This window comes from Spermophilus citellus (assembly GCF_964194105.1).
Source record: "Spermophilus citellus genome assembly, chromosome: 3".
Classification (NCBI taxonomy): Eukaryota; Metazoa; Chordata; class Mammalia; order Rodentia; family Sciuridae; genus Spermophilus; species Spermophilus citellus.
Genome location: NC_138184.1, coordinates 1,246,928 through 1,268,880, shown reverse-complemented (window position 1 = coordinate 1,268,880; position 21,953 = coordinate 1,246,928). Strand labels below are relative to the sequence as shown.

Genomic DNA, 21,953 nt, shown 5'->3' with positions numbered 1-21,953 from the left:
AGATGCGGAAGGTGCCCAAGTTGTCCCCTCCACACAACACAGGAGACGTTTGCTGTTCCTCAAGCTTTGTTTTGCAGATGTGGTAGGCATAAAATGGTATGTCATTGTAGCTTCATTTGACATTCCTGTAATTAACTTTTTTAGAATACTAATGTCAGGTCATTTTGATGTTAGTAGTTCCTACCACTATTAATGTTTTGAAATCGGAAAATATGTCTTTGTTATAAACATGTATATATTTAAAAGCCATTTGTATTTCATATTATTTGCCCATTTTTGAATTGGGTCTTGGTGTCATTTTGGGGAAACAACTTATATATTAGGAAAATTAGTCTTTTTGTTGTCAAAAGTGTATCCTCCATCTTTCATTTGTCTTTGTAGGTTTTTTTTTTGTTTTTAATGCCAGGTATTTAAAGTTGTTATTAGTTTTTCACCATGGCTTCTATGTTCTGTGTCATGTTCAGAAAAATGTTCAAATACAAGATTATAAAACACTTGGTAGTTTCTTTTAGAGATGAAATGACTTCTATATGTATATTTTATACATATACATTTAGATTTTTTGTCTAATATTAGACAAAAGAATACTGTCTAATATTAGAAAATACTTCTGGTAAGGAGCAAAACTTATTTCCGAATCACTTGCTTTGACTTAGTTTTTCCAAAAACATTTTTTCCTCCATTGTCCTGTTGCGTGCTGAGGCTCGACTGGCCTGTTTCCTCAGCATGCTGGAACCCCACTGCCTAGCTACATATGTCCAGAGGACCTTTTCCCCTCCTTTTCTTGGGCAGGTTTTTTTTTTTTTGTCAGTGACACCAGGCGAGTTCATCTCGTTTCCCTGCCCTGTTTTTTTTTTTTTTTCCTAATTGGGATTGCTTAGATTTGTAGATTAAGTTGCAATAAAAGTGCCAACTCCAATACTTGATGCCTTGTACGGAGTACTTGTAATGCTCATTCTAGTAGGTGCTCTGTGATAGAGGAACCTGAGGGCTTCCCAGCTGTGCATACTGCTGTTTGGGATGCCCTTGTGGCTGGTGTGAACTCGGCTCTCTGTCCCTTCAGTCGCGCTGACAGGCACCTGTGGCACACACATGGCCAGCTCAAGGCACTGTTTTCTTTGGGGCCTGCTCATTTCACCTGAGGCATGGAGTTAAGCTGGACAGTGAACTGCAGACTGCTTGGGTGACCTCAGTGCCTGGGCCCTACCTGGATACAGGAAGTCAGCCCTCACCCTCGACCCCTTCCCACTCACCTTGATCTGGGTCCCTGAGAAGCCAGCAGTCTATTCCAGGAAGCACCTCCCCCTTCTGCTTCCAATCGCCAGGATTCCTGGGACGAAGGCCAACTTCCAATTCTCTATTTTGTAGATTTTCCAGGATACACTTGTTTATACCCCAATAGCAGCAGTGTCTCCTAGCCCAGAGGCTGATTCATGGGCCCTCCCCATGTCGTCTGTCATCGACACACTTCAGACAAGATCTCTGAGGGCAGAGACCAGGTTCTGTTCCCTGGCCCACCAGCCAGGTGACCCTGTGGCCTAGACATGCTGTGGTTCTTAGAGACCCATGGACAGGACCTGTCCAGGAAGACAGGCCCACCCCAGGAGGACACAAGCCCTTATAACTGGCCATATCTGAGGCAGTACCTAATGCCACCACCTCTGGCTCCTCCCTGGGGACTTGAGTGCCCCAGGCTGGCATTCCATCTGGGTTCCAGCACCTGGGGCCACCTGTGCTTCTCTCCTTCATTGGCAGCTACAGGTCGTGGTGTCTTCCCATGACACTGGGCTGGCAGGACCCACACTGTGGTCTCGGCTCTGCCTGGACATAGGGTGGAGAGGTTGGATGCTCCCTGGGGTTCTGTCCCCTCCTCCACTCACAATGGCCTCTGGTTGGACATGAGCCTCTGGGGCAGTGCCACCTCCTTCCTCCTTCAGGGCACTGTGAACCTGGTTGCAGGAATGCGTGCTCCCCAGGAAGGGCTGGTCTGTCTGTTCACCTGGGTCCAGGTGCCTGGCCAGGGGTTGGGGTGCAGGACTGACCTGTTGACTGTGTTGGTTCAGCCAGGTGGGCCCCCAGCCTGCATCATGTGGCCCAGGGGCCAGCCTGAGTTTCTGGTCTACCTCCTTCCCATTTTGAAACTCCTGCCACAGACCATGGTGGTCTTCCATTGGCTCCAAGAGAGAAACCCTCCAGAACTCTCCAGAACACAGGAGCACATGTGGCTTGGGAAAAACACTTTGACACACATCTGCAAGCTCTATACTGCCTGTCCCCAGAACTTGGTTCAGAGCAGGCACAGACAGGGTCCGTGCATACAAAAGGAAAGGGGTTCTGAGGCCAGGCCCTGGCCAGGGTCACTCAGGGAGTGCCCATCCCAAAGCTGTGAAGTGCACCACTCTAGCTGGTGCAGTACCACATGCCTGAGGACTGAGGCAGGAGTATCGGGACATAGACCAGCCAGGGGAACACAGCAAGACCCCATTCCCCCAACCCCCGGAAAAGAGAAACCCCCAAACCTCTGTCCACCTGACCCTGTTATAGCTGGATAGTCTTAGGGCTTTTCATCTTCCAGAGGTGGGGGGACTGGAGGAGCGACAGGCCTGCTGTCAGTGGTGGTTCAGAGGCCTCACCCCACATGTGTCAGCCTGGCAGAGAAGACCCCTGCAGTTGGCTGCAGCCTGGATGGTGTCTTCGTGAGCCCTTTTCCAGAGGTCTGGGCTCTGGATTTGGCTTGAGTTGCTGGGAACATGTGCCAGCAAGAGCTGGACCCTCCTGCCGCTGTGGAACTCCTAGCCTGATGGGTGGCTGGTGCTTCCGGAGCAGTGTTCTACTGCATCACCTTCTGTCCTCCATCTGAGAGCATGTGCCCCAAATGGAGGAGGGTGGCCACTTGTACCCTCTCACCAGGCCTGGTGTTTCAGCTGCTTGCCATCCTGCGTGTGGGCCACCACCAGACCGTGGTAAGTACTGAGTTCATGTTGGAGTAGAGATAAATGTAGATGGTTATGGGGGTTAGTTATCAGTTATGTAACAAAATGTGCGTCATTTAAATCAACCCTTCAGCACCCAGGCCGTTCATCCCACTGTGCCTCAGCTGCACGGGTGGTGGGGACTCCTGTTCACTGGCAGGCACAGCAGAAGGGGACGGGTCGTGCCTGCAAGTGCTAGTGGTGGCAGGGCTGGGCACTCACTGCCAGGGGTGCTTCTGAGGAGCAGATCTGCCATCTCCTCACATGTCACTCACACCCACTCACTGCTCCCGGGCTGCTGACAGGTTGGGAGAGTCTTCACACACAGAGACCGGTGCAAAGAGAAAGCAGACTACAGGCGGGGCTCTCCCCAGACCCGGAGTCTGTCTCCTGGGACAGGCAGTTCTGCTGAGTGTCCCAGCAGGCACAGCGTCCCCTTCATCTAGTAGCTGACACTTGTTCTTTGTTTCATTACACACAGTGCAACTGTACCAAGCCTGAACAGGTTTCCTTGTGAGTATGTTTGGGCACTTCAGTAGGAAGGTCCAAGGGCATGATATGTTTCACACCTTGGTAAGCTGTGCCCAGAGCAAGGAGCATACTTGTAAAGCTCTGTGAAGGAGCTGGACCTGGTGGCCACATCTGTGATCCCTTGTTCGGAGGCACAGGATTGCAAGCCCAAAGCCAGCCTGGGAACTTAGCGAGACCCTTTCTCAAAATTAAAGATAAAAGGGGCTAAGGGTGGAGCTGGGGTTGTGGCCCAGTAGTGGAGTGCTTGCCTGGCATGTGTGAGGCACTGGGTTCAATTCTTGGCACTGCATATAAATAAATGAACAAAAGATTCATCAACATCTAAAAGATTATATTATATATATAAAAGGGGAGGGCTCAGTGTGTGGCTTAGTGACACAGTGCCCCTGGGTTCAGTTCTCAGTACCACAAAACAAACAGGCAACTGGTGGCACATGCCTGTAATACCAATGATTCAGGAGGCTGAAGCAAGAGGATTATAGTTTGAGGCCAGCCTCAGCAACTTAGCGAGGCCCTACCTACACCAGTTAGACCCTGTCTCAAAATTAAAAATGTAGCTCAGTGGCAACACGCCTGTGTTCAGTCCCCAGTACCAAGGAGGAAAAACATTTTTTTTTTTGGCATGATGGCACACTTCGGTCATGCCAGCAACTGAGAAGGATGAGGCAGGAAGCTCCAGGGTTCCTGGCTTGGGTCAACTACCCAGTGAGATCTTCTGCAGCTGGCAAGCCACGTGTCCCAAAAGAAAAGGGGCTGGGGATGTGGCGCAGCTGATGAGCACCCCAGGTTCAAACCCCAGGAGGCGCTGGGGTGAGCTGTGGAGGGGACGCAGCTGGCGCCCACCCCACACTTGCGTGTTCTCATTTTGATTTGCTTAGTGTAACCTTCGGGTTGGAGGTTGGGGAGGTGGCGTGGAGGCCTGTCGCCCCAGCCTGACTCCTGGTGGACATTAGCCTAGGCCCATTCCTGGATGTTCCCTCCACACCCTGTCCCGTTTGTCCTCAGCCCCATCTGGGATCCCGCGCTGCCCAGCTTCACGGGTCCTCAGCCTTAAACTCTGTCAGGGTTTTTGAGGCCCTGGAGACTTCCCTTGACCGGCTTGAGGACTGACTGACCAGGTGCTGTGACAAAAGTTCCCTGACTGGATTTGTCTTTCTCGTAATTAGACTGAGATTAAGGGTTTGGGGAAGGACACCCAAAGGCGAGGCGTCTCTCACATCCTATTAGGGATACCGCACGCCTGTGCCACATTACCTGTGATGTGACCTTGACACCAGATGGGGTCCACAGGTTCTCCATGGGCAGTTACCTCCTCCCCTGCCTGCTATGCTCTTGGGAGACCAGTCTTCATATGTGACCCTGGGTATCTGCTGTGGTGTACCCCAGTTCACATCTATTCTCACCTGTACCCCTGGACCCTTGTGATCTTCCCAGGTGTGGCCCTGGCATGGAGTCCTCTCCTCATCCCAGGGACATCTGGCTGCTGCCTGCTGAGACCTGTCCCTGCGCCCCTCAGGGCAACCCCACTTATAGGCAGGAGCTGAGGTCTGCGAGGCAGGGCTGAGACGGTGCTGAGAACTGCACCTGGCCTCAGCCTGGCGTGTCCCCAGAACCTGCAGCTGCTCCACATCTTGGTGCTTCAGCTTTGACCTCTCTACCTGTACAACAGGAGAGGGTAACAGCACCGGCAGTGTGATAGTGGGGTGTAGGGGCCATCCCTGGACAAAAGCAGGCCCCTACCATTGTACAAATCGGGGCCATCTGGGTGTCACTGGGGTGGAGTGTGGTCCGTCGGGGCTGCTGACTGCAGCGTGGCTGGCATGGCCACAGGCTTCGATCCTGGTGATGGATGGAAGCAGGGAATATCTAAGGTGGGATACCCAGACGGGGGCCCGCCTTGCCTACTGCATAGGCCTGGAGTGTCCTCAGGTTTCAGGAGCACAGTCCTGTGATGTTCAAGCTCCAGGTGGGGCCGCCTCTGGACCAGTAACCGTCAGTGGAAGGAATGCAGCGTCCTGGCTGCTTCCTCCTGTTTTCTGCACAGGTGCTTGGCCTGGGCTCTGGGGGAGAGACCACCAGGCACACCATCCCAATCACAGTAGACAGGAGGGGCTGAGGCCTGCCCAGGGGGTCCACCCTGCTCCGCCTACAACTACACTGGATGCCCAGGGAAGAGAAGGAGGTACCCCAGGGAGGGAGACGGTACCCTCCCACGTCGCTCTTTCTTCTCCTTACCTTCCTCTGTCCAGCCACAGCACCACTGGGGACCCCAGAAGGTTCAGCTGTAACCTTCTGAGGGATACTAGTTGGCATCACCAAATGCGGGAAGCCGGGAGCTAAGGAGACTCAGGGGAAGTGGCCAGCCAGATAACAGAAGGGCTTAGCCAAGCCTGGTGGCTAGCTGGTGGGTGATGGGACAGGATGGACACAGACCCAAGATGGAGCCAGGGTCGCAGTCCACCCCTTGCTTAGGGCGGCAACTCTGAGACCCGACAGCAGTGGATCTGGCTCTAGGAGGCCGTTATTACCTCCTGGAGGGCCCCGCAGCCACTGCTCGGCCTCCACCGCCCTGCGGGAGTTAGGAAGGGGCGGGAGTCTGCTGGCTGACTTCCGCGCGCCCGCCCGTGCCCGCGGCCTGCACGTTTGGGGGACCATGCTCATCCGTGTCCCCAGCGTCCTCACTGCTACGTAACTGGCCTGGACGTCCTCCAGGGGCCTCCATCAGCTGACCTGTTTTCCCGACCCAGTCACTGGGTTCGTAGCCCAGGGCCAGGAAGTGACTCCTGGGACCCTTGTGTCCCAACAGGGCGAGGATCCTTGCTGTGGCAACTCGACCCTGGCCTGCCCTTCGCGGCCTCGCCTGCCTTCCTTTTTCTTCTCCCTACTGTGGTTCTCCCCAGTCCCAGGGGGCCGCGCACGAGTAACTCCCGAACCCAGGGCAAAACAGGAACCAACGCACGCAGGGTCGGCCCGGCTCCCCACCTCGCGGACTCTGCCACGCGACACCTGGTGCCCAGGCAGGGGAAGGCCTGCGGAGCGCTGGGAACAGCGAATGGAGGACTTCAGAAAACTGGGAGACAGGAGACCAGGAACGTGGTCAAAGCCCGGCTCCTGGACCGGGAAGCGGGGGGAAGGGTCGCGCACGTGGCCTGGGGGCGGAGCTGGCTGCTTCCGCACCCCCACCGCGGCCACGTGCGGACCCGAGCCCTCCCCATCGCGAACGGGGGCGCGCCCAGGACGAAGGTGGAAGTGTCCGGGGAGGGGGCAGGCTCCCGCCGGCCGCGCGCCCCGGCGTGGGGTGGGCGCGCCCGCGAGGAGGCGGGGCGCGCTCCGGGAGGAGGCGTGGTACGCCCCGGGAGGAGGGGCGTTCCGACTTGGGGCGGGGCGCGCTCCGGGGAGAGGGGCGTGCCGGAGTGCGGGCGGGGTTCGCCAGCCTCGCTTCCCGGTGTGGGGAGGGGGTTCTCCGGGAAGGGCACGGGACGTGCCCCTGGACAGGGCGGGGCTCCCCGGTCTCGCGCCCTAGGATGGAGAGGGCGCCCTCGAGGCTGGAGACCCCGGCGATCTCCTGCGCAGGAGTGGGCGCACCGAGGGGGCGGGTTTCTCTGACCTGAGCCCCGCCCCCAGAGCCCGCGCGCGTCTCCTAGGGCGGTGGAGGGCGCGCCCGGCGGGGGGCGTGGCCGTGTCGCCCCGAGGGGGCGTCCTCCGGGCGGGGCGGGCCTCGGCCGCCCCCGCGGGCTCCGGTGCGTCAGGGCGCGTCAGGCGGGGCGGGGCGGGCCGAGCGCGGGCGGCGGCGGCGGCGGCGCGCGCCGAGCCTCCTCCTCCTCCTCCTCCTCCGCCTCCTGCACTCGAGCAGCCGCTACCGGCAGGACGGGCTCAGCTCCGGCCGCCTCCACTCAGCCCACTGCGCCTGCACCGCACGTCCTTGCCCGGCATGTCGGCGGCCGTGGCGTGCGTTGATTATTTCGCCGCCGACGTGCTCATGGCCATCTCCTCCGGCGCCGTGGTACACCGCGGGCGGCCCGGCCCCGAGGGCGCGGGCCCGGCTGCCGGCCTGGATGTGCGCGCGGCGCGCCGGGAGGCCGCCCCGCCCGGGACCCCGGGGCCGCCGCCTCCGCCCGCCGCGGGCTCAGGAGCTGGCGGTGCCGCGGCGCCCCACCTGCTGGCCGCCAGCATCCTGGCCGATCTGCGCGGCGGGCCCGGAGCCGCCCCGGGGGGTGGCTCGCCCGCCTCCTCGTCTTCAGCCGCCTCTTCCCCGTCCTCGGGCCGCGCCCCCGGCGCCGCGCCGGCCGCCGCCGCCAAGAGCCACCGCTGTCCCTTCCCGGGCTGCGCCAAAGCCTACTACAAGTCCTCGCACTTAAAGTCGCACCTGCGGACACACACAGGTGAGCGCGGACGCGATCCCCGACCGCGCGAGGGTGGCCTCCCAAGCCCCCTCCCCCGCCGGGACCCCGAAACTGCGTGGCGCGTGGGGGGCGGGGAGGGGGGCGCGCCCGGGCCGTCGCCGCGCCGCCGGGAGGGCGTGGCCTCGGTGGGTGGGGCCCGCGGGGGGCGTGGCGGCCACGCGGTCGGGCTGTGAGCTGAGGGCGGTGGCGGGGCTCCGGCAGAGCGGGGCGCCGGCGCGGCGGGGTCAGCGGGCGCGATCGCTCTCCGCCTGACCGTCCTGGGTCTCGTTTCAAGTTCCTTTCTGTCTTGCGTCCTGATGTGGGTGGAGGGCAGGTGGTTGGAGCATCCGGTTCCGAGGTTCTTCTTGGTTCTCCCCCTCCCCCAGCCTCAGTTTCCTTATCTGTGAAGAGGGGAGGAGGATCCGGATCTCTGCCTCCTGGGTGGCCGCGCGGATTCTCCCACGAGGGCGGCTAAGTTTCTGGCTCCGGGCCCGGGTGGGGGTGCCTGGCACATTTTTTTTCCTCCGTTCTCTAATTTTTCGAGGGGGAGGGCGCGTCGGGAGTGCGGGTTGGGGCCTGAGCTTCGAGCGGAGAGGCGTGGAGAAGGGATCCCACCACTTTTCGTCAGCGTGTTGCCCATTTCCTATACCTCGTGAGGCATCCCCGGAGGTGCGCGGGGTCGAAGCGCAAAGCCGTCCAGCCCTGGGCGTCTGGGGAATCCGCATACTATCTGCGCCCTGGTCATCTTTTCTCTGCCAGCCCTTCTCTGGGACCCCACCGGGCTGGCGGTTTGGAGTAGGCGATGGAAGGTGGGCCTTCGTGGCCCTTTGGGGTCTGGCCGTTGGCGTATTGACTCCTTCAGAAAGTAGAGGGGAAGCCAAGGTGGTGATGTGGGGCTGCATTTGGATGGAGCATCCATCCTGTCTGTCTCTTAGCAGGTGACTTATCTGCTCTGGATTGGGTAAAGGATGCCCGGCTGCCTTCTTAGGGTCATTGTGGGGATCCCTTAGGGGTACTGGCACCCAGAGGGGACTTGTTCTACAGCCTCTCAGGGAAGGAACAGAGTTGGCCAGGGCCTTGCAGCAGAGGTGGTCATGGAGATGGCTCTGCAGGCAAGCCCCAGACACATTGCAGGATCTCCAATACCAAATGGAGGGACTAAGCTTCCACCCTTGGGTTGTGAGGAGCTGGACTTGGAGGATGGAGAGGAGGAGGGAGTAGGGTAGTGGGCACGGAAAGTGCCTGTTTTCTGCATTTACCCCATTTCTGTTTCGTCCTCATAGCCTGTGGTCAGGAAGCTCTGCCCACCTTGGAGCCTAGCAGGACAGAATATAGGGTGGACTCTACATTTAATGCTAGAGGTCTCCATCTTTTGCTGAGAGGTTCCAGGGTGCGTTGGGCATGCATTTCTGCAGGAGAGATTTGGGGAGGAGCTGTGAAAGTGGCAAGGGAACTCTGGGGGCAGAAAGGGAGATGCCTGCAGGCCCGGGCTGAGCTGAAGAGTGCCTGGGCTGCTTGCTAGTGGGTTTGCTGTTCTGATCTGTGGGGTGAGGTGGACCCTGGGGGAACCCTGCCTTCTTCACTCACAGCTGCACACCCCCTCCTGTCCTGCTCCAGAACCTCAGTGTTTCCTGATGGTGTGGCTCTGAGTACTAGTGTACTGGCTTGGTTTGTTTTTTTTTTCTGGGCCATCTTTCTTCCTGGGTTGGTTCAAAGGGGAGGCCAGGCCACCTCCCACTGTGGCATCCAAGGGATACTTCTATATCTATAGGCTCTGAGGCGATGGCAGCGTCTGCCCCTGAGCCTGGCTCTGGGGTGTCAGCACGGTCATCCTATGTGGAATGAGAAACAGGCAAGAAGCGGGGCCTGGAGGCGAGTGGGGATGCCGGCATGCAGGTGGACATTTTACTACAGCACTGTGTCTCCTCTGCATGGTGGGGAGGGCAGGGTGCCCTCCTTGGGTGGATCCCAAGTCCTTGCCCCCAACCACAAAGCCCCCTTTATAATGAACGTTTGATGGCTAGGAGGACAGTCCTGGGCCCAGGCATCTCTGATTTACTTTCTGGTGGGTTGGACATTTTTGTGCTGGATGACTCCTCATTCACGGTCTCTTCCGCTCCCAGGACCACAGTGGGGTTAGCGCCCAAGGGCCACTTTTAATGGAAAGGGCTTTGGTTTCTGTAGTCCTCAAGGGAGGTCAAGGCAACTGTTAGGTCCGCTGGGGAAGCCAGGAAGGCCTACTGGGTCCTCAGGCCAGCTGGGTTCACCCTGAATGCCGTTGTTAGTCACCTGCTGTCTGTAGGGCTGTGGTCTGGGAGAATCCTGTCCTTACCCAACTCTGCCTGGGGACTTTCTCCTGCACTAAGGGGACAGCAGTCTGGCTTAGCTCTCAGGGCAGAAAGAAGGGCACTGTGAAGTTTTGTGTCCCCAGCAGCTTTGCCACATTTGACCCTGGGCTGAGGCGGGCCAGGAGGAGCAGCAGGATCTTGTTCTCAGAAGAGTACCCACCTGGTCTGTGGGTAGAGCCTGGACCACAGGCCCCTGTGCCCACAGCTCTTAGCCCTGTGGAGTGCCCCTGTGTGGGGCGGGGAAGGACTTTGGAAACTGTGGGAGATGTTGATGCCGTTGCTGTGGATACCTAGAGTGAGCCAGGGATGGGGTGGGGGCAGGGTGGAAGGAGAGGCGTGCTGTGGACTCCTTGCTCTTGGAACATCCTCCATGCCCAGAAGCCCCCTGTGACTGGCCCCTTTCCAGCCCAGGAGCTCAGACCTGGAAGAGGTCCCCTCTGGGCACTGCAGCCTGCTGAGCAGTGTCCCTGGCTTCCGCCCATTCCACGCCAGGAGCATCCCAGTTGTGGCAACTACTAGTGTCCCTGGAGGGGTTTGCAGGGTCACCCCCTGTTGCCCTCTTCTCTAAGGTCCCAATTTACCTAAGTCTGAAAGGTATCACTGAGTGTCTGCTGTGTGTCAAGGCTGTGCAAGGCCCTGGGGGACAAAACTGGTCCCTGTCCTAACCCTTGAGCTCCATTCCCAACCCTTTTCATTCTTTATTTTTTTATTTTAAGATAGAGTCTTGCTAATTTGCCCAGTCTGGCCTCGAACTTGTGATCCTCCAGCTTCAGCCTCCTGAACTGGTAGGATGACAGGTGTGTGCTGCCAGGCCAGCTTGTCCCAGGACTTGTGAAACCTCCCGGAGGGAGGGAGAGCTTTGCTGCTGTGGAGAACAAGGCTTCCCAGAGGAGCGGGTTTCAGACCTGCGCCTGGCCTGGGTGGGTGGGGCAGGAGGCTGGGTTTCCCCGTGGGAGGAGTGGGCTGGGCCTGGGCATGGATTCTGAGGTGGGGAGGTGCAGGGCAGGCAAGGTGAAGGGCTGTCTGATCCCAAGGACGGGGCTGGGGAGGCCGGCTGGGCTTGGCAGAGGAAAATCCGTTTATGGAGAAGGGATTAGGGTGGAAAGGGCTGAGGGTGGAGCAGGTCTGGGAGGGAGGGTGGGAGGTGAGCCAACCTGCCAGTTGGGGTCAGGGAGGATGGGGTGCAGGGGGAGGCTAGGGTGACCTCAGTTTTCTGATAGGGAAGCCCGAGGTGTCAGCAGGGTGTGACACTGCCCCAGGAGGAGGCACTGGGGATGGGGGCCTAGAAGGAAAGCAGCCCGTCACGGAGGCAGAGCTGTGAGTGCCCACAGGGGCAGACTGGCAGTTCTGGGAGGGGGTGTGCCAGGCCCAGGGGCACTGAGGTGCACCTCCATTGGGTGCCCAGACTGCCTCCCCCACTCTGTAGGCTCCCCAGCTGGTGGGAGGAACAGGGCCCCCCAACTTTGTGGGGGATGATAACTATCCCCCACCCAGACTGCCTGATAAAAGTGGCCCAGATGGGCTGGGAGTTGGTGAGTGATACCAGCCAAGGCTGGCCTCCTCGGTTTGGGGGCTGGACGCCTGGGTAGGGAGCCTCGCAGGGGTGTGTCCCCCTTGCCTTCAGGCCCCAAGATCCCCAAGAGGAAGGTACCAGTCTGAGTGTGAAGTGGCCACACAGGCTGGGTGGTCCAGGAGGGACACGGGGCCTTGGGTTGTTGGTGGACCTTGTGTCTTTAAGTAAATGGAGGGGTGTGCGTAGTAACGGAGAGGATGAGCACATTGGTGCCTTGCTCTCCTGGAGTCCTGAGCTTGGTCCTCTAGGACTGCACAGGCCCCATGCCGGGTCCTGCTGAGGACTCAGCAGTACACACAGCACCCTGCCCTTGGCTCACAGTGGGGTGTCTAGATATCACCATGAGATACAAGAAGGCTGGGGACAGAAAAGCTGACAAAGGGCACAGGAGGTGGGGGCCACCAGCAGTCAGGGGACCCTCTGCGCACAGCCCAGGTGGAGACCTCCATGCTCACTCTCGAGTTAGGGCTGAGCAACTGGCTGCCGCAGCTGCTGCAGGGCTGGGCAGAGCCACGTGGGCTCTGGAGATTCTGAAGGTGGTGGGTTTGCTGGCAGGTGGCATGTGGGGAAGGGAGGGAGTGAGGACCCCGGGGATGTGTCTGCTGTTTTGGGCAGGAACAGCACAGTGATTCCAAAGAGGAAGCTTGTGACATGGTGGGAAGCTTTGGCTCGGGAGGTCGAGGGCCACAGCAGTGGAATGGGTAGGGTGATCAGGGACCAGATGGTGTTCAAGACCTGGGTCAGGTGGTGCCACCCCACAGGCTGGCCTTGGTTTTCCAGTCTTTCTGCCATGGCTCCCAGACTCTCCTTTGGATTCTGTGGGACCTCTTCAGGGCCATCTCCTTTAGGAAGCCTCTGCCCCTCCCTGGGTGTGTGTAAAGGGTCCTCCTCCACACACTACTATCTGTGGAGTGCCCTTGTCCCTTCCCTGTGTCCCTCCCCCATGGTGGGCACAGCCGGCCATGCCCCCTTTCTACTAGGCAGTCTCAGGTGAGGTTTCCCTGGCTGATCCAGGTCTCTTGCTCCTCGCCCTGAGCCCCAGCCAGACTGACACCCCCAGGTCCTCCTGCAGGCAGCTCAGGGGCTGGCGCAGGTTTTCCGGATGCCCTGGCCTCCGCTCCTCCGTTTGTCTAAAGGCTAGCGCTCTCCCAGCTGAGCTGTTTTGGCAGGGTGGCAGGTTGGCCTCCCGTTTTCCTGACCCTGCATGGCACCCAGGCAGCCCTGCTGTCCTGAGCTCACCCTTCCTGCCAGAGTCAGAGGGTCAAGTCCACCTTGGCTCCGCCCACAGTGCCTTTCCTGCGTGGTCCCCACCCACCACATCCTCCTGTGGCCACCTTCCAATCAGGTAGCCCGCAGTAGCCAGGTGGCTGTACTTGGAGCTCTGGTGGACTCAGCTCTGGGCCATCCCCATCTGCCCCCCAAAATTAACCCCCGAGAAAGGATGGTAAGATTGGGCCAGGCATGTTGCAGCGGTGTGCCCGACGCTGCGCACCCCCATACCTCCGCCCACGTGCGCACGTGTGTCCTGGCCACCCAGCGTGGGGCCGCGGTTGGCCCGCGCTCAGGAGGGGACCCTAGCCCGGCCCTGCTCCCTGGCGGGAGCAGGACCACGTGAGCGGGGCCGGCTGGGGCTGCTGATGTCCCAGCCGCCACCGAGCAGCTACGTGCAGCCGCGGCAGCTGTGTTCCCAGCGGCAGCGGGCGGGCGCTGGCACCACTCGCCTGACTCACAACCTGCTGGTTGCAAAGTGGAACTGGGGGTGGAGAGGGGCCATTGGGAGGCGGGACCAGCCTTGCGGCCCTGAATGGGGAAGTGAGCCTCTCTCCCCTCTCCCCTAGGGCCTTCCCTGCTGCTCCCTGCAAGATGGCGACGGGTCGGCTCACCTCCAGGAAGGAGTGTGGCCCCTTCATCTCTTGGTCTTTGCCAAAGCCATCACCCACAGCCCATAACCAGACTCCCCTCCCCGAGACTGTGACCCTTAGGAGCTGTCAGATCTGCCCTGGGGACTGGGGGGTGGAGCTTCTTTCCGGGCTGTTTAGGGTTTTTTGGGTCCTACTGAGAGGGAGACGTGGGCAGCCCCCCAGGGAGTTGGGGATCTGGTGGTCTTGGGGAACAATTGCTCCCTGCCTCCAGCTCCTATCCCACAGCTGCTTGGGGTCACAGCCTTCTGGACCTTTGGCTCCTCCAGAGGTGAGCATGACCCCGAGGTACCTGGTAAGAAGCTTCCCTGAAGGGTGTCTGCTGGCTTTGACCAGTGGTCTGTGTGCAGGGGTGTGGGTGTGTAGCAGGGAGGAGGATGGCTGGAGAAGGGGGGTTTCTTTGGCGCCTTCCTGGTGGGGTGATGGCAGGTGCTTCTTGGCAGCCCAGCCCCTACCATTTCTCCACCTCTTCCTCAGTCCTCTCCCCTAGAGCAGCCCTTGAGCTGCTTAGACCAGAGATGTCACCACGTCATCCTGGTATCCCTCCTGCTGGTTCCCAGTCACCTCTGTATCCCCCCATACCTGGCTCTGTCTGGGGGCTTTTCCCTGTCCCTGGCTGAAGGACCCCTTTCTGTCGAGTTCTGCACCTCTTTCCCAGCGTCTCCCAGCTGGTGGGCATGTTCCCTCATCCTGGATCGATGCAGTCCCCACTCCAGGACTGCCACCCTGGCTGTGAGGTCCTTTCCCTAAGGCTAGACCTCAGTGTCACCAGGATACCTGGTGCTTCATCTCCCTTTTTCCCACGTGGGGCTCGATCCAGTGTCACAAGGGGCCTCACACATTTGAAGATTCCCACGCAAACATGCCCAGCTCTTTCCCTGTGCACCCCACCCTTCAAAACCCTTGAGCAGCCAGGCACGCCAGCACACACCTGTCATCCCAGCCACCCAGGAGGCTACTGCTGGGGAATTGGGGAATTGCAAATTCGAGACCAGCTTGGGCAACTTGGCCAGAGCCTGTCCTTAGCAGTGGGGGTTGGGTGCTGGAGGTCGAGCTCAGTGGTGCAGGAGAGCACACAGGAACCCCAGCCTTCTGGGTGCCCTGCGCATGGCCAAACGGGCATTCTTGGGGTGTGTCTGGCTCCGAGTCCCAGAGCTGGTCCAAGGCCCTTGGGGTCTGGGTGGACCCTGAATCTCAGTGGCACTGGCTTGTCCCTCCCCAGTCCTTGGAGGTCCCTGTGTGCTGGGCTGTCGTGTGCTGTGTGCTGAAGGCAGGGTTACACGGGGTGTCGGTGGGCCCAGTTCTGGAGAAAGTGGAGGGACGGCCAGGCCTGGTCCCAGGTTCCAGGAAGGATGGGCGCGGCTGGCCAAGTGGTGGGAGGGATTTGCAGAGGAAGTGCCTGCCCCTGCCCAGCACCATCTGTCTTTCAGGGGAGGGGGGGGGCAGGCCAGCTGCAGCCCTGCCCCTTCCCAGAGGCCCCGCCCTTGAGCCCTGGGCCCTTATCTACATGGTGACCATCCTGGCTGGTCATTCTCTGAGAGCTAGATCCTGGCTTCTACCCTGCGTCAGGGGCTCTGGAGACGGAGGCTGAGACAGGCCTCTGTGACTGGCAGAGCCTGATTGTCGGAGGCTACAGGTGGCTCTGGGAGTGCGTGGGTGGTGCTCTTCACATGTTCTTGGTCCAGAGAGGGGACATAGTGGTCAGTGCAGGGGCTTCTGGGTGGGAACTTGCCCAAACTGCACCCTTCTTTGCGACCGGATGGTCATTTGAAAGAGGAGGGGCTTGGTTGGGATCTCTGACCCCGGGGAGGCTCTGGGATAGCCCCCCCAGAGGGTGGACTGGGGGTTGGGGGTAGAATCCTCCAGGGAGGGAGTGGAGTGGCTCATTTGCATTTGGAGCCACTCCCCAAACCGACTTGCTGGCTCCAAGTCGGAAGAAAGCCTAAAACTAGGTGACCTTTGATCCTTCCTAAGGATGTTGTCCCCTCTTGGGAGGGGGAGGAACAGCAGACCTGGGGACACTGTATCCTCAGGAGTCTCCAGGTTCTGGTACCATTCTTTTTTTTTTTTTTTTTTTTTAAAGAGAGAGTGAGAGAGGGGAGAGAGAGAGAGAGAGAGAATTTTTAATATTTATTTTTTAGTTCTCGCCGGACACAACATCTTTGTTGGTATGTGGTGCTGAGGATCGAATGCGGGCCGCACGCATGCCAGGCGAGTGCGCTACCGCTTGAGCCACATCCCCAGCCCCAAAGGGTTGTTTTTTTTTTTTTTTTTTTAATCTTATTTTTTTTTTTTTTGGTGGGGTTCTTTTTTTTTTTTTTTTTTTTTGTCTTTTTTGGAACTGGGGGTCGAACCCAGGGCTTTGCGAATGCAAGGCAGACGCTTTGCCACTGAGCTACATCCCAGCCCTCTGGTACCATTCTTTATCGGAGTTTCTAGGGCCTAGAGAAGGAAGGGATTCGTGGCGGGTTCCTGATGGACCCCGGGGTGGGTGGGGTGACTTTAGTGCTGTCTTGTTTTCTTCCTTTTGGTGGTGCTGGGGATGGAGCCCAGGCCCTGGCATGTGCCGGGCTCTGCCACTGAGCTGTGCCCCATTTGCTCATTGCACATTCGCATCTGAACACAGCCTCTTGGAGAAGGGGCTGAGAAATGCCGGGCTGGTTGCACCTTTGAGTTTGTGGAAGCCTCCTGCCTCCCCCTGACTGCTCTCTGCCCTCTGTCCAGGTGAACGCCCCTTTGCCTGCGACTGGCCCGGCTGTGACAAGAAGTTTGCCCGCTCCGATGAGCTGGCCCGCCACCACCGGACACACACAGGTGAGAAGCGCTTCCCCTGCCCCCTGTGTACCAAGCGCTTCACCCGTAGCGACCACCTGACCAAGCACGCCCGCCGCCACCCTGGCTTCCGCCCGGAGCTTCTCCGTCGCCCAGGCACCCGCAGCACCTCGCCCAGCAACTCGCTGCCCTGCAGCCTGGCCAGCAGCCCTGCGCCCAGTCCGGCGCCCAGCCCAGCCCCTGCAGGCCTGTAGAGCCCTTGCTCACATGCCCTGGGCGTGGGCCCCCTGCTCTGCCTGGCTTGGACACCAGCAACGGGAGGACATGTCTGCCCTCTGGGGCCCACGTGGGGAACAACCCAGAGCCCCAGGCCCCTCCAGCAGACCCTGAAGATGCCCCCTGCTCACCTCAAGAAAGCAAGGAGGGGCCTGAGACTGGACCTGGGTCAGCCTTGGAGTCGGCCCTGGACAGTGTCTGTATATAGCCATGATTGTCAGCTGTCTTCCCGTCTGTTCTGCAGGGGCCCCGGTGGGCAGCCCGCAGGCCCTCCCCCACCCCCACGCCCTCTGTCTTGCCCCAGTGGTGGTGGTTGAGAGGCTGGGCGGGCCCAGGGGAGCTTCCCCTGCCCAGGGTTTGTACCAGGGGCTGAGGGGATGGCCACTCTCTTTAGGTTGGGAGGAAGTGTGCACAGAGCCATAGACGGACCAGGGGTTCCCTGGAACTCCTGCCTGTCCCTATCCCCGCCCTACCGAAAGCCATTGGAGACGTTCAGGGAAATGGGGGTGCAGCCTGGCCACCCCCAACTCGGTTACTCAATCTCAGGTGTCCATAGGTTCTGCCATGGGAGGGGCAGCCTAGCACCTAGGCCCCAGGGAGGGGAGGTGTTGGGGTTTCCACAGGGACCCAGGCCCTGCCCGGGTAGGGAAGGAACCAAGGAACCGGGGTTCCCTGGGGAGAGGGGCAGCGTGGGTGTGTATGCTGGTTATTTATGCCCACTGTGTGCTGGCTGGCCCCCCTCCCCGGGTGTGTGTGTGAGAGTCTGGGGAGGCTGGTGCTGTGGGCCAGCCTTTTTGCTTCCACTGGGGAAGGGGCCCTGGCTTTGGCCTTTGTGGCATTGTGTGACAGACAATCTTGTACAGGACCCTGCTGGCCACTAGGCAGATGCCAGCGGTCCCTGCCCTGCAGGTGGGCTATTGCCCAGGCCGGTAGTGGAGCTCTTGGGCTCTATCCGACCCTGGGCTTTCTGCCCTCAAGTCCCTCTTGCTCTTGGGTGCCTGAAAGGAGTGGCCCCTGGGCTGGGACACTAGAGGCAGGAGGCCCCGCTCTTCAGCCTGCGGGGATAGCTCGTTTTTTTTTGGACCGGATAGAATATTTTTTCAGGCCCCAATCCCTTTCTTGTTTGGCCCCGTGGGTGGTCCGATGTCCTCAGGGGTTGTGAGTGGGGTGGGTAGGATAACCTGCCAGGCAGAGCCTCTCCAGGGTCTCCCCACTGTGGTTTGGATTTCCTTTTGGAAGAAGGACCCAGGACCTCCATGCTGGAGTGGAGAGGGATCCAGGGTCCTGCCCCAGACCTAGAAAGGGTCTGCCTGTCCTGAGGCGCTGCAGGAATTTGGCACGCCCACTTGCTCAGAACCTTCCAGTCCCCTGACTGGGGGCTTTGGAGTTTGGGTGACTCTGGCTTCTTCCTGGCTCCAACTCCAGGCCAGACACAGCGGAAGGTAGGGGTGGTGGGAGGCAGGGTACCATGCCCTTCTGGAGCTGGGCTCGGAGGGTCTACCGGTGCAGCCTGCACCCCAGTCCTTCCCAGGGTCCTTGCGGGCTAGGTGCATCTGTTTGCACACCCTCCTCCAGTGTCAGATGCCTTAGTCCCTGGGGTGGGGTGGGGGGGCTGGGACTCCTTTTTCCTTGTGTCAGATGTGTCTTGCTTGGTACCAGCTCCCCCAGGGCCTGTCCTCTGCAGGGGTGGGACTGTGCTTCCAGGACCCAGGAAGCTGGGAAGTCCTCTGAAGCCATGGCCCCTCTCTGGTATCTAGAGGCAGAGACTGCAGCCTGCTCTCCCCGCTACCCCGACCCCGGGAGCTAGCGGTCTCTGGGACCCAGTTCCAGCCATTTAGGTGTGGCCTCTGAAGGGGACGCATGGGGGGAGCCCCAAGGGACTTGTGCTTTCCGTGGGCGGCGCCCCTCCTCCACCCTGCCTGGCCTCATCTTTGTATTTAATGAATTAAAGCCATTTTTTAAACCCTGCCCCAGAGTCTTCTGTGGTTTGTTCCCTTGGAGGGACCCCTGCTGGGGGCCCGCTGAGGCCGGGCTGGTGCGGGGTTTGGTGGTGGTCTTGCAATGCGGCTCCCCGCAGCCCTGAGGCCCAGGGAGGGGGCCTGCTGCAGTACGCACTGCGCAGTCACCCACGCCTGGTGCAGCTGCGCCCCCCGCCCGCCCCACCGGGTTACCTAGCAACCAGCACGGTGACTCTACGCCCGCCGGGGGCGTCAGCACCCTGCCCCCTTCCCCTTCCGGCTCTGGTGGGGCAGTGAGGGCCCGCGCTGCACCCCAATGCGTAGGCGAGACGCTCCTCCCCGGAAGGCCCCTCAGAAGCGCCCCACTTCCCCATCCGTGCCCCCCCCTAGGTTCCTGGGGCCGCTCATCCTGCCACTCAGGTCCTGAGTGCCTGCTGTTTGCCAGCTTCCCACTGGGAAGTGGGGGTGGGTGCCGGGTGGAGGCTTAGTGCCCCCCCCTCCCCCGTGGGCACCGAGCAGCAGCCTGTGGGAGCTTGAGCCCCTCCCTGGGAAAAGACTCGGGATCTCAGAGCCCTGGCCTCCCCTGCGCACCTGCCCTCATTCTGAGTCCCGCCCAGGCAAGGCGCTGGCCTGCCACCTGGTGACCACCCTTGGTACTGCGCAGCTGGCGTCCACTTGCCTTAACTCTTATGCAGGGTCCTTCCTTGGTACGGGGGTCCCGCCCGCTGCGACGGCTCTTTGCCTTTATGGAGGACAGCGGCCCTGAAGGACGGCCTCCCCTGGCTGCTCCTCACTCGTCCCCAGTGCTGCAGACAGCCCGGACCTCGTAGCCCTCCAGCTCCTGCTGGACCTTTCCCTAGGAGCTGGGCTCCTGGAGCCGGGGCTGCACGCCTGGCTTTGCTCTTCAGCTCTCGCCGGGCTTTGGACCCTCCACGTGGCCCAAAAACACCATCGTTCCTTCTTTTTTCTTTTTTTATAGTTGGAGATGGACAGAATGCCTTTACTTTTTACTTGCTTATTTTATGTGGTGCTAAGGATCGAACCCAGTGCCTCACACATGCTAGGCACACACTCTGCCACGGAGCTACGGGCTTTGAGTGGCCTCTGGACCCCTGGCCCACGTGGGTGACCCCTCCTACCCCCATCTCCTGTGTACTCCATTCCCGCTCACCGGACTGCTTCCAGGCCCAACCCATGCTTGTCCACCCTCACTCCCTGACCAGCCCCAGCCTGGTCCTTCCCTCAACCCCACACAGACAGGTATCCCCCACTTTGCCTTCGGCTGGCCCTGCCATGTCCCCCACTCTGTGTTGTCTGTGGCAATCCCATGTTCACACCCGTGGGCCTTCTGGACTGGCCTTTCTTTTTTTCTTTTTGTTCTGTGGTGCTGGGGGTGAAACCCAGGTCCCTGCATGGGCTACATGAGTGCTCCATCAGTGAGCTGCACCCCAGCCCCCATTTTTTTTTAATTTTTTTTCTTTTTTTTTAATATATTTTTTTTTTTTTTAGTTCTCGGCGGACACAACATCTTTCTTTTTGTATGTGGTGCTGAGGATCGAACCCGGGCCGCACGCATGCCAGGCGAGCGCGCTACCGCTTGAGCCACATCCCCAGCCCCAGCCCCCATTTTTAAAACATACTTTTTAATTGTCCATGGACCTCTCTTTTATGTATTTATGTGTGGTGCTGAGAGTTGAACCCTGTGCCTCACATGCCAGGACCCCGGCTGACCCCAGCCCCTTTGTCGATTTGTTTGTTTCGGTTGAACCATATCCCACCCTCTTTTAGAGTCAGGGTCTCACTGAGCTGCTTAGTGCCTTGCTTTTGCTAAGGCTGGCTTTGAACTTGTGATCCTCCCGCCTCAGCCTTCCAGGCTGCTAGGATTACAGGCCTGCACCACTGCGCCCAGCACCGCACCCCACCCCCACCCTTTATTTTGAGACAGGGTCTTGCTGAGTCGCCCAGATTGGCCTCAAACCTACGATCCTCCTGACTCAAGTCTCCTGAGTCGCTGTAATGACAGGTGTGTGCCACCGCACCCGCCTGGACTCACCTCTTGTTACTGCCCACATCCAGTCCACTTTGAAGTCTCCCCTGTGCTCTGTCTTCAGAATATATTTGGAGCTTGATCCCTAGCACCAAAACCCCACAAAATACACTCAGAATCTGTCACTTTCCCCCACTTTTTCTCTGTGGTACTGGGATTGAACCCAGGGCCTCGTATGGACCAGGCAAGTCCTCTCCCACCAAGCCACATCCCAACTCCTCTCCCCACTTTTAGGGATTCATCTGATCTGGTCCCAGCATTCCTCACCTAGACCAGAGTTAGCACCTCTGCCCAAGTTCTGTGGTGCCTCCAGTGTGTCCTTCCCACAGTAGCCACCAGAGGGCGTGTGAGCACCCAGGTGAGGTCCTCCTGTGCCTTCAACCTTCCCTGGTAACCGCCTATGGTGGAGTCAAAGCCCAAGTCCCCCCCATGGTGCACCAGGCCCGCCCACCTGCCTCAGCCTCTCCCTCCCTCCCCTCCTCCCTTCCTAACTCTTGCTGCCTTTGCTGCAGCACAACTGCCTCCAAAACCCCAGGCCCAGTCCTGTGTGGGCCTTGGCCTGGGTTGTGCCCTCTGCCTGGAACTCTTTGCCAGATCTTCTGGGTGCTCTTCCCTTCCCTCCATCTAGGTCTCTGTCTAAATACCACTTCCTCACTGAATTCCCTTACCCTAAACAGGAATTTCTGTAAGGAAGAGATACAAATGGCCAGTCTGCCTTCGAAAGGATGCTCAACAGCACTAAACCACAGGAAAGTACAAATAACCACCATAATGAGAAGCCACTTCCAGAATGGCACTTCCTCAAGGTGAATGTAGATAACGTGTGGCCCAGGGAGGCCTTTCCTAGGTATCCATCCAAAAGAAATAAAAACACGTGCAAAGACTTGTACACAAACGTTCAAAGCAGCATTGTCTACAACAGCTGAAAAGTAGAAGCTACATGAATACCCATCCTTAGATGAATGGATAAACAATGTGGCCCACTCTGCACCAGAATATTACTCAGCCATGAAAAGGAACCAGGCTCTGACACATGCTATAACATGAAAGAAACTTTCCCAATGTAACTATTTAAAGCGCACAATTCAGAGGCATTAAAGAGCATCACTGTTGTGCAAACACAACCATCCTCTGTCTCCAGAACTTTCTCAACTTCTTAAATTGAAACTGTCCCC

General features: G+C 59.1%; 1 protein-coding gene across 1 annotated transcript; it reads left to right on the top strand.

Annotated features, from left to right (window-relative positions):
• Positions 1-6,904: 6,904 nt before the first annotated feature.
• Positions 6,905-18,741, top strand: KLF16 (KLF transcription factor 16). Its single transcript, XM_081286801.1, has 2 exons — positions 6,905-7,885; positions 16,450-18,741. The coding sequence occupies exons 1-2, from the start codon at positions 7,435-7,437 to the stop codon at positions 16,749-16,751; spliced, it is 753 nt and encodes a 250-aa protein (XP_081142927.1). The 5' UTR covers positions 6,905-7,434; the 3' UTR covers positions 16,752-18,741.
• The last annotated feature ends 3,212 nt before the right edge of the window (positions 18,742-21,953 follow it).